Source organism: Choloepus didactylus, chromosome 1 (genome assembly GCF_015220235.1).
Source record: "Choloepus didactylus isolate mChoDid1 chromosome 1, mChoDid1.pri, whole genome shotgun sequence".
In the NCBI taxonomy this organism is placed as follows: Eukaryota; Metazoa; Chordata; class Mammalia; order Pilosa; family Megalonychidae; genus Choloepus; species Choloepus didactylus.
Window position 1 is genome coordinate 111,883,100 of NC_051307.1, and position 12,244 is coordinate 111,895,343.

The 12,244-nt window shown below is 33.2% G+C and overlaps 1 protein-coding gene across 4 annotated transcripts in view; it reads right to left on the reverse strand.

Annotated features, from left to right (window-relative positions):
- Nucleotides 1-2,500: 2,500 nt before the first annotated feature.
- The window catches only part of FXR1 (FMR1 autosomal homolog 1), an 81,872-nt gene continuing 72,128 nt past the window's right edge, over nt 2,501-12,244 (reverse strand). For 2 of the 4 annotated variants that reach the window (XM_037839869.1, XM_037839873.1), the window contains 4 exons: nt 9,986-10,189; nt 8,082-8,282; nt 3,633-3,724; nt 2,501-2,931 (listed from right to left, as the gene is read on the reverse strand). In XM_037839869.1, the coding sequence (XP_037695797.1) occupies nt 2,761-2,931; nt 3,633-3,724; nt 8,082-8,282; nt 9,986-10,189 (668 nt within the window). In that variant the 3' untranslated portion in view covers nt 2,501-2,760. Of the gene's footprint in view, nt 2,932-3,632; nt 3,725-7,311; nt 7,393-8,081; nt 8,283-9,985; nt 10,190-12,244 lie in introns of all 4 variants that reach the window. The other 2 variants (XM_037839881.1, XM_037839876.1) reach the window with 2 other exon arrangements.

The window sequence follows — 12,244 nt, forward strand, 5'->3', positions numbered from 1 at the left end:
TCAGTTCTGTTGCCTTATCTGCATTATCATCTGTTCTGTTTTTTTTTTTTGAAAATTACTCCTTTAAGCAACCTCCCTCAGCATAGTCCTAAGTAATGTCCTAGTTAGGTTTCCAGGAACTCAATGGTTTGATGTGATACCCTCAACTCCACATTAAAATATTTAACAATTAAGAAAGATCTGTTTGTATTCCCTACCATTTTACTAATTATGGCTGACCTGTCACCAAGCACAATTTTGCAAAACAATTTTAGATCCACTGAAGGCTTTGAAAAGGTGAAGAACTCCAAGGTTTTCCAAGGTTTCAGAAAAGGTAGATCATATTTGCTCCATGTAATCTCAGCTCTTACTACATAATTAAGCTCAGGTTTCATATGATTTCACATGTATATGCTGGAAAAGCATTTGAGCTGCACAGATCCTTCTGAAATATATATATATTTAAGTTTAGTGTCTTTGTTTAGCAATCCACTTATGGCACATTTTCCCACAGCAACATTTCCTATAACGAGGACAATAGCCAAAACGATGCACCGCTCGAAGTGTGGAAGACTACCAAAATCAACAATGGTTACCTCCAAAGTTGGCCTTTCACCTGTTGACACTTAAAAATTTGAACATGTGTTGCTTCATTTTTCAAAACCTGCCCATCATGATTCTTCAGCTTACATACTTTTAAAAGATTTAACCCAATCTTACATCCTACAGTATGACTATTAAATTATAAAATACTTACCAATACAGGACTAAAATTCTTGATAGCTTACAGGTAATAGCTAATCCAATTATGCAAGAGAACTAAGAATAAAAAGGCTAAAAAGTTTACTTGTTTCTAACTGTCATGGATTAAAAACAATGCATAAAAAACACTTGTGGGTAAAGTTTTTAAAAGTCAGGATATGAAATTACCTGGTATCTTTATGCAAAATGCGAGAAGCACACAATTAACCCCTTATTAAAATTCTCAGTATTCAGTTACCAGGGATCAAACATTAAGAAGTAGATTTCAGGAAAAAAGCATTTAATACCATCATACCCCTTAACCTCAACTAGAATAAATTTGAGCATTAGACTTATAAATGCTGAACTGCTGACTTTACATGTTTACCCCCTTGCTTCTAGTTCAGTTCATATGAATTAAAATCACTTAACATTTTTTAAGTACATAGAAAATTAACACAAATTATGCATGGAAAAAAAACTTTCCACATGCCAAATGACAGAAATAAGAAAGGGCTGTCGTTTTTGCTTTATGATCCATGTAATTTCATGGTGCAAAACCCTCCCATATAATCCTCAATTACTTGACTAGACCTGACAAGTAGCTGCATAAATTACTGTATTGTTACTCTGTAGAACAAATTTCATGTGAAACAATTTATCTTTGTAAAATTATCTATAATAAACTTATATACAGAAAAAATGCCCGATTACTGATTTTTAATGATTATTGGAACGAAAGCCTTCAAAATTAAGAATCAAACGAAAAAGCACATTATTTCCCTATATGCTCCTTATTAAAAAATTTCTCATAGTTCTTTGTAAAAATAATTTTTAATAAAGAATCAAAGGCAAAAATAAAATTCTGGCTTGTACCATATCACTGCCTTTCTCAAAAAGTGCCTTTGAGTTGAATTCTATTTTACAAAGATTTTTTTCACAATAGCCAAAGGTATGTTCAATTCCCTAAGCCATTCTCTTCTAACAGCCTAAATTTTAGTGTTAAGATTCTAAAGGGTTCATTACAAAATGATTAAATAGCCTACAAATATTTTAATGTTTATAAGCAAGTATAAATGCTTTATAAAAATCAATTCAAGGGTACTATTCTAGTCCTCTAAGCTGCTTCAGCTACCTTGCAATAATTGGTGTAAAAAGTAGAAAGTTAAAAATCAGCAAATGGAAGATCAAAGTTTATTTACTACCTGCATACAAAAACATATTGCACATCAAACAACCAAAATTAAAAAAAAAAAAAAAAAAAAAGATATTCTATTGAAGACTAACATGTAGTTTATACAGAATAAACCTTCTGGAAATTGTACTTTTTTCAGTAGTTCAGGTTATGTCTGAATGGACATGACTAATTCAGCTTAGTGTTTTAAGTAAAGCTATGTTTGATTTTTAAATACTGTACACTTTAATAAATAAACCAAACAAAGCTTCAGTGTAGAACAGTCACTGCCATTATCACTCAGTGTCCCTGCAGATGAGTTTAACAAATGTATTCCAGTGGTCTGCAGATTTTCCTCTACATACAGCATTTTAAAAACACATGAAAACAGACCAATTTCCAAGACTAAACTAATAGAGAAATTACAATTCAGTGCAAAATATTTTAGACTGCATTTCATTATAGTTTTCCTCAGGTGAAGAAGTGGTTGCATATTATTAAAAATGTAACAAAAGCAGCTAATGCTTTCATAAAGAATATTAGGTTAGGGATCCCACCCCACCCACCTCCCCCATCTCTGCCATATTTTGAAAACAAAATAACATGTCCTATAGCCAGCAACTTTTTTTAATGTTACATATACTATTCTCAAGGCACATCTGATGATAATATTTTATAACACAGTAGGTGTCAAAGTATGTTTAACATATGATTTCTTCAGGATCCCTCCCCTTTCTGAATTCCAAATGGAGGAACTGAAAGTGCGATGTAAAGACTGGCGATCCATATTCTATCTTTGGCAAGCTTGTACAAGCACTATTGTAAAATGTAATGTAAAAGAACTGTAAACTAGGAACTTCTTCAGTTTATGAAACACCATTCAGGACTGCTGCTTCTTGAGTATTTTCTTCTTTTAAGGTATTAATCTTTTCTTCTCCTGGAGTACGCTGTAGCTTAGAAATTTCATCGCCAGAAGCACTAGTTGGGCCATTTATTGCCTTTTCTGAAGGACCATGCTCTTCAATCACATCTTTTGCCTGCCAAAGGGAGACAACTTTTCAACTTCTTTAATAAATGCAATCTATAACTGAGGAGGAAAATGACTACATAAACATTAAACAGCTAGTAAATAATTTGTTTCATTTACCAGAATGGATCAAAGAATTTAAAGGATCTTAAAATTTAAAACAATACCAACGTACTCCACACCTCTGGGTCCTTCAACTCTATATCCCTAGTACCTAGCAGTGCCCAAACCATGGGAAGCATTTGTACTTGTTTACTGAAACCTGTAACTAATATTTTAAACCACTGGAGAGCTCACCATGTAAAGGATATAAACAGTTAATACCTAAATAAAGCAAATAATCACCTACTTTACTCACCTTTGAAAAAAAATGACATTTACATATAAAATCCCTTCTACCATTTAAAAAAACTGCATCTTAAAGGCCTATCACTGAAAAGTGGTATATATTCTATATATATTCTACTGCTCCCCAAAAAAGTAATAGTTGCTATTTTCAGTTACCTTTGGGCAGACTAAATTTTACAAATGCTATTTGAAGTTTTAATTGAATAGTATTTCAGGCTCAAGCATGCAATGCATATCTTCAGTTACCTGGGGCCAAGAACAAAATCCAGTCTTCTTTAAAATATTCATCAACTTGGGGAAACAAGTGATCATACAATAAGGAGGAAAAAAAAACAAAACACCTACAGGTTAAATTCTCCTTACCATTTCTTTCTTGTTTTTAGCCAAAGTTTCCCTTGGGAGGTTTCTTTGTCTGCTCTGAGACTCAGCTCTAGAAATATAATCTGCAACTGTGACTGTTAAAGATGAAAAAAAAATTACAGGTGTTGAAAAAATATTTCTAAAGTTAATTTATGGATAAAGAGTAATTTCACTATTAAAATAAACTAATGGTGGGTCACCCAATTTCAAACTTTTCTTAAGCTTGGGTACCACACCTCCAACCAAAAACAAGCTTGAAAAATTTGCCTTTAATGCTGACGACAGAAAATTTCTAGCTGGAGATTGGGGAAGCCTAGATTAAAGTCCTCTTTCCCAAGAATCCAGCCTAAGTTGAATCAAAGGTTGTGGGATAAGTTTGGTGTAGAAATCCACAACCAAGAAAAGAATATGCAGTATTCTAAGACCAGACAGCATTTGAAATGATCAATGGGAAAAACTGGGTAAAATCTAGTGCAAATCATGGTGATATACTTTAATTTGAAAATTTCAGAGATATAAAATATTTATTCAAAGTTTTTTTTTTTTCTTAAGGCAGAATTAAATAAAACATCCAAATGTGGCATTTTGTGGTTCCTTTCTAACACTCCACACGAGAAAACCTTCTGAATGCCCAAAAATAAACTTCAAGTAAACTAAAGATGACAGGACACCACCTAAAAATGTGCACATTGATCAGAGTGGGAAAACTAAGAGTGAATTAAGTGGCAGCCTCTCTCCCTTTGCCAATTTTGCCAGAGACCAACTAAAAGGTATGTGTGTGAACATGTCTGCAGAAAAGGGTATGAATAGGAAAGAAGACTAACCCCAACTAGCATCCTACTACCAACCTAAGAGCAACAAATGACCTTGTTCCACAAGTACTCTGGACTGGCTTCACTTAGAACCTAAGAAATCCTCAATCCTTATCCTTCTTCAAGGATCCTCAATTTTTAATTCACTGATTTGGAGAAATTTCAAAATAATCACTCTCTCTCAAAGATAATTCTTTCCTATAACAAATGAAATCCCTGAAACAGTGCATTTTACATTATGGGAGTAAATTAATTCTGTGAAGAATTGAAAACTGAAGTAAATTTTAAATTATTTAGAATCACTAGCAAGTTGGTCTATCAGGTTCAAATTTTATGCAAGTATTTAGATCATTTTGATGTAATTAATAAACTACATAATATTTACATTTTTTATTATGAATTAATGTTATCAGTTTTATAAGATCCAAGATGATTCTAGAAACTATTTAAATGAATTTTAAAATTGTGAACAAATCATTTCAGAACCTACATAATTTTTTATTAGAAACACCACTAAAGATGTTTCATGACCAAAACTGACTACTTTTCCTTCCAAGTTAAAAGAAATTCAGTATGCTCATTTTGAAGGCTTTTAAATTGTTTAACCATTGTTTGTGAATTTATAAATGTGTTTAATAGTTCTAACAAACTATTAATAATCCACTTTTATGACATTCAATTCATTATTATGATACATACATGGTAGCAAAACTCTTCTGAGAATGATTCTAGCCATAATCTTGAGGGCAGTGTAATAAATTCATTCTTTTTCCATGGTTCAGTCCTCAATGAAACCTAGAATAACTCAGCTACTTGGAAACCCTCCTGCCAAGATGGGTATGATGCTAAATTTGAGTAAATGTTGAAACAATTCTTAGCAGCCTTCACCCACTATGTACAGACAGGAATAATATACTTTGGTATAGTTTTTAAATTAAGAGGCACTGAGCTGGAAAGGTGTAGACTTACCAGCCTCCCATTCCCCAACCAAATAAAAGGGAAGGGCTAAAACAAAACACAATCAAGACTGATTCAGGGAAAAACCTGTTTGTAGCCAATCCTTATAACAAAAGCCCCTTATAAGTTCAATACAAAGCCTACGATTAATGTTTTATAATTTCTAGAAAAAATACAGGCAATTTGTGTAGCTTAGTTAGGACTCCAGAATTCTCTCTAAGAGGCCCAGGTTAATCAACTGGACACCAGTGTATATTTTAAAGAACAGGAGAAAATATTCACTGCTTAATTTACACAAAGGGCAGAAATTCTGGACAGATGAAAGTAAACTGAAACAAGTTTAATTTTGGTTTATTTAAGAGAATGCTGACATTAACTTTAGATGAAGGCAACCTCCCTAGAACCACAAGCTAGGAAACAATGTTGTGTAGCATCCCCATACCTTCCTTGTTTTCAAGGGGTGGAGAATAGAAGGGAGAGGCGTTCGTAGAAGAGTTAAAGCAGTTATCCCAAAATACAGCATAAAATAGGAAAAGATACAGTATGGAATACAAATCATTGTCAGATTATTGGAAACTCCAAATGACTCAATTTCCAATTAATGCACCTTCATGTTTTCAAACCCGGGAATATACAGATATCTAGTATTCTGTACTTTATGTCAAAAACTACACTGGCTGCAAGAAACTCCACTACTCTTTTTGTGTCCATTGACTTCATAAATAAAATGCCATCTACCTAGTTTAATAAAATGATATGTTTATTTTATTCCATGTTAAAGCCATATTGATAGCCTAAATTTTCTTATTTATAAAGTAGGCCAGAAAATGTATTCACTGCTATGCCACCTACAAAAAAATGAAATAAATATGATCTCTTGATCTAAAGTATATTTCTAAAATAAAGAGGTAGGGAAAAGAAACAAAGGGAAAACAAGAAAAAATATTTTCTGGATACTAATTTTTGACAATATAACTCCTTTTAAAATTTCCAACTATCTTTAAAACAGGAACTATCTTCTAAAATGGGAACTAATATCCCTTTATCAGTTTTCCCAAATGTCTCTTCAACCATTAACATACTATACATACTAAAGATACCAGAATTTACTTTAACTGGGAAAAACACATAAAAGGATTTGTTTTGGAAAGAATGCAAAATTGATTAGTTTGAAAGGGGTTTATTTCTGGTGCACACAATTTCTTCACTGTGAATATACATATGATTCTCTGTACACAGAAAATGGAATTATGTCCAAATAATAAAGACACAGCAAACAAGTTCCTCTGCAGTTACTAAAAATAATGACTACTTAAATAAATTAACATTCTAAAACTAAGTAAGTACTATTAATTTAAGTAGTTAGTAAGTGTAAGGGAAAAGGCATCACACAATAACCAAACGAAAACATAACATGCATTCCTCTTATTAGGAAAAAGACACAAAGTATTTTTCTCCTTTGTACTTTTTTTTGTTTGTTTAAACTGGGGGCACTGCAATTCTCACAAAAATGAGGTGCTGAATCCAGATATGGGAAGCAGTCACCATGCAAAAGCTGCCCGGGTTTTGCCAATCAACCTTAATCACAATCTACAACATAGTCCCCGGGATGGCAGGCCCCATCTCAAGTATGAAGAATCTGCCAAGTCAACAAAATAATGGTCTTCTCAGAAGTATTTCCATGTAAAAAACTGATATACAACATTAGCTCAATTAGACAGGTTACTAAACACATTGTGAAGGAAGAATGCATTTTTTAAGAGTAGTCATATTAGTTGAGTAAACAATTTATGCAATGTAAATCTTGAATGTATATGCACACGTGTACAAGTATAATATATTTAAAAAGCAGACACATGACATTTTTTTTCATGCTTGTGACCTGATGTTGTCAACAGGCCCACTCAAGTTACCTGGCTGTCTATCTTCTGCCTGACCCCTGAAACGACGCCTGCGGCTACGATTGCGTCGCTGGGGTTTTTTGTCACTATCATCTGTAATTGCAAAGTTCACCATGAACTATTCTGACAAAAAAACTAAAAACAAAAACAAAAAACACCTTCTTTCTTTCAAAGATTTAAAGGAGGGAAAAGAGGAACTTTTAAACAACAAATTAAAAAAAAATACATTACAGAAAATATGTTTGTAGTGTTAGGCATTCCAAATAGATAAAATGAAATATCATCTGGAAATTAAAAGGTTTTTAATTCATAACTAAACACTCAGACAATTTAAATTACCACCATTCAGAGGATAAAGTTTTCCTCTCCAATACAGTTTGGTTTTTACCAAAGTTAACGACACTTGGAAATCAATGTCTACTCTTAATATACACACCTTCACTAGTGACAATTTATAATAATTTTTAAGGAAGCAAGCTGAAAGCCCAATCTTGGTTTAAGAAACAAGAGCATAAGTCCCTCTTAGCATGAATATCTGTAGTAATTTAATGGCATATCAAACAGCACTTTAACAAACCCTCCCAGTTTTAGTCAAATAATTTGGCTATGACCAACCTGAGAACTAGACATTTATTCAGGAGATAAACAAAGCTATTTACACCTGATCTGAAGTAAACACTAAGAAAACTTCAATTTGCAAACTGCATACTTTTTTTTGGAGGGGGGGGTTCATATTAACATTATACAATAATAAATATCTTCTCCCTTAAGTGCTTACATACCTAACCCATTTTCATTAACTGAAGCTGTATCAGATTCAGTCATTCCATCCATCAGAACAGCATCTTCATCAGTCCTTCGTCTACGAGACCGCCTACGACGGTTAGTACTGTGATGAGATTCGCTGGCATCAGTGTCTGCAGTCTGATCTGATTCTGTATTATCAAGTAAGCTGTATGGATTGCTGTCTGGATCTTTGAGCACTATATGCATGTCAGAGGCAAGAAATATTTGTTTAAGAGAGCTGCAGTTACTATGTTTTGATCTAAACTGAAGTACATCAATTAATGGTAAATAAACCTCAATTTCCCCCAATAAAGAACATTTTATCTTCAAATAAAACGTTTCTTGTATCATTATTTTAACTGGAAAATAACAAAGATGATTAAATATGAAAACACTTTAAATGGGATGAAAAATTAAAGCAAAAACAGAGAGGAGACTCCTCAGCTTCCTAACATTTCTCTGACTTGTTTTGAAAATAGGTACTATAAAATTGAGTATTACATGCTAATTTTGACACTGACATTCCTAACTAATCCTAGTCTTGAGGCTAGAGAAATAAATATAAAGCTAATATGAGTTATTCTAAGAAAAAGTTTTTGCCCCCTTTACTGAGCTCAAGGGGACTGCTGCTTCTTTGTGCTGATGTTAAGGGACTATTTCCAAATAATTTTCAACACCTGCACTCCATGACATAACAGAAGTCTGTTACTATGAAATAAAGCCATCAAAACAAGTCCAGACAAAGGAGTAAACTAAAAAAAGGTTGAAATGCCAACGTTACAGAAAAGGAAAATGTTGAAATGAATGTTGATTAGTACTCCATCTCAAGAAACAGTAAAGGCGGGGTAAGGTGGGGTAAGGTGAGGTGAGGGTGGAAAGGGAAAAATTTTAAGATATAATTCATAAGAAAAATACCCATCTTACCTATGTGCATTTATTGCTTCCAACAATCAAATTATAGAAGAAAATTCACCTAATCACGATTTTTCCTAAGTTTCCTTTGGCAACAGCTAGCAAGCTAGCATCTTTGCAAAAGATACTAAGTTTATCCATCCATCATAAACACTAGGTAGAGTAAAGTAAATTTATTTTGCAAGTCAGCATACTATAATCTTATAAACCTTTGTAACAGTACACTGTATTAAAATATAACTATTTCTCTAAAAGCCTGTAAGTTAAACTTTAGGCTCAGAGAGCATCACTGCAGAATTAGAGAGCACTTAAGAAAGTCCCTAAATTTTTTAATTCCTCTGGCAATTCTCCCTGCCCATTATAAGCATAAACATTCTGGCATCTCCTACAATTCCGCTTATCAGCATTAAAAACTTCCTTAAAAAGGCATGAGTAAAAAGACACCTCAAATCTCTAGAGATATTTAAATACCCTTCAGCTCAATTTCTCAACCAAATTTTCTTGAAAAGTTGATTCCACAATTTTTCCCTGTTCCCATAATAATACATCATTTGACAATGACTGCTTTACAGTTCATTTTCAGTATAATATACAAAGGTACAAAGGTACTTAGAGCTCTCTGTGCATCAGGATTCTCTCGGTCTGCCTGGCAAACAGAAATACATAATCCAACAATTCCAGAAAAAAAAATTCCAACTACATAACCCCCCATCCCACCTCCCGAAATTAAAGGAATGACACCTGACCCTTGAAACATATAAAGAACCAGCCAACTAAAGTTTCTGACTTAAAATATTCTAGGTAAAATTTCACTGAGAAACATCCTACAGGGCTTTTCCTTCTACTATTATACGGTCCACTATTTTCTATAGGACAGTTAGTGGAAAGAGAAAGTCCCAAGTATGAGTGGTCCTGGGAGATGAATTAATTCTTATAAGGTTATACTGTTTGCAAAGTAAGAATGCTGACATAGTACATAAAAGACTACCAGAACTGATGGAGGATTTGCCACCACGTGGTCCACCACGACCTCGACCCCCTGAAACACTTCTGCCCCTTCCTCCTGGGCGTCTCCTGCTGTCACGCTGATGCCGGCTTTCTCGATCATCTTCTCCCGCCAATGACCAATCACTCAGCTCGTCTTTTCGCTCAGATTCTGTTTCAGAGGGGTTAGACAGCTCAGAGTTTGTACCTTGGAAAAGAAGAGAGCATAATCTAATCGGATTCCTATAAAGAAAAAAAGGCTTGAAATTTTTCAAAATCATTTCATGTAAATTACTGTTTAAATAAGCATAGTGATTGGCTGCTTCAAAGAAAGTTTTATAAAATTTGAAATGAATTTAATAAGTTTGAAATTTAATAACTAAGGAAAAACCAAATGTTAATTATAAGTTTTATTACTAGTATAATATCTACTAGTCAGAAGATGAAAAGTTGTTTCAATGTAAAGACACAGCTAAGAGAACCATCATAGAAAACACAAAACATTACAAATACAATATAAAAAGGCACTAAATATGAATATTCAAATTTTCACCCATTTTTAGTCTCAAAAACCTAGATTAGTATCACGTGAAAACAAATACCCAACATTTAAAAGTAAATTTAGTCATATTTAGAAAAATGAAGTCTGATTGTATGGTGTAGTAGTCTATCTCCATTTCATTGTGCATTTTTTTCACATTTTAACATCTCTGAAATTAGGACAATTCTTATAACTGATAATGTCTTATAAACGGAGTATTTTTTAGTAGTACATAAATGATAGCAGTTTTACCAGCAATTGTCTTAAAACTTATTTCAAATTACTGAACAAAATTCTTAAAAGGTTTCTCGGAGAAGACAAATTTCACCTGACAACTAATTAAATTGAAGCCATTATCAGTGAGATGAAATTTCAACACACCTTTGTAAGTTTCAAACCATTTCTAACATTTCAACAACCTATTTTAATGGTGATCTTTACAAATTCAGTGAAAGCTGAAAAGATTTTATAAAATAACCACAGTATCATTATTATTATATTCTTAAGTGTCATATCATACTTATTCCAACTTCCGTTACTTAGGGATACTACTTCCTCTCATCATATATCCAAATACACCTCCTTCACATTTAGTTCAATTTCTAGCTTCAAGCACATTTAACTGAAACAGACCTATCCCCTTATTTCTTTAAAAGTGCTGTATATCCATCAAGCAGTGTCATGTGTTGTTTGCTCTATTTTCCCCTTTGGAATTACTTCCAAATTGGCCTATGATAAGCAATAGGATATTCTAAAAGAACCTGCACATTTCTGATACCTCTAAATGCCTCTAGGTACCTAGCAATGTGCATAACATTTAAGGCTCTTGATAAACGAATGTGTCCCTTGAGTTTGAAGTTCATTTGCTAAACTCTCAAACAAGAATGATTCCATGCAATACCTAAAAGTTCCCTACATTTAAATCCCAGCCATTTGGGCATAAAAGCAAAACAGAAGGGCTTTTCAAACACACAATGCTCTAAGCAATCAGGTGCAGGGAACAAAAAGAAATGTCAAGTGCCTACCAACTTACTTTCTTCTTTAAAGAAACTCGTGCATGTTTTCCCTTTTCTCCACATCCTGTTAAACGTGGTTATGACTAAGTCAATTATATAAGAATAGCTTAAGTAGCTGGAAGTATATTTCAGAAAGAACATGGCAAGTTTCCATTATTCATAATAGTTCTTTTTTTGGGAATGAGACTCTCACAAATGGAACTGAATGCCCCAACACTTATTTCTCCAAATGGCAAAAAAAGTACTTTAACTAGATGTCATGGTTTGTAAGAGAGGCATTTATCTTTTGAAATGTTTAAGAGTTTCTGGATTTACTTACAAATATATACCCTGCCTGAAAGACAATATCAAATTTTGAAGGCAGATGGTGAGTATCTCATTTTTAAAGACATTTTTAAAAGTTCCCGCTGAGCTCTCCTTAGAAATCCAATGTAGTATCTAACCTAGAGTCCCAAACAAAGAAATTCTTGCATAAATTTAACCTAAAACTACATTCGAGTGTCTAAATCATAGATTTCAGTAAATGGAACAGGTATTGAGCCAAAAAGAAACAAAAACTAATGAATTGGGTAGTACTTAGATTTAATCATATTGAACATGTTTGTGAAATAGAGCTTCTCTTTGTGGCTCTGTGTGGTAGGCAGAACAATGGTCCCTCCAAAATGCCCATGTCCTAATATGCAGAAATTGTAGGTATGTTACCTTA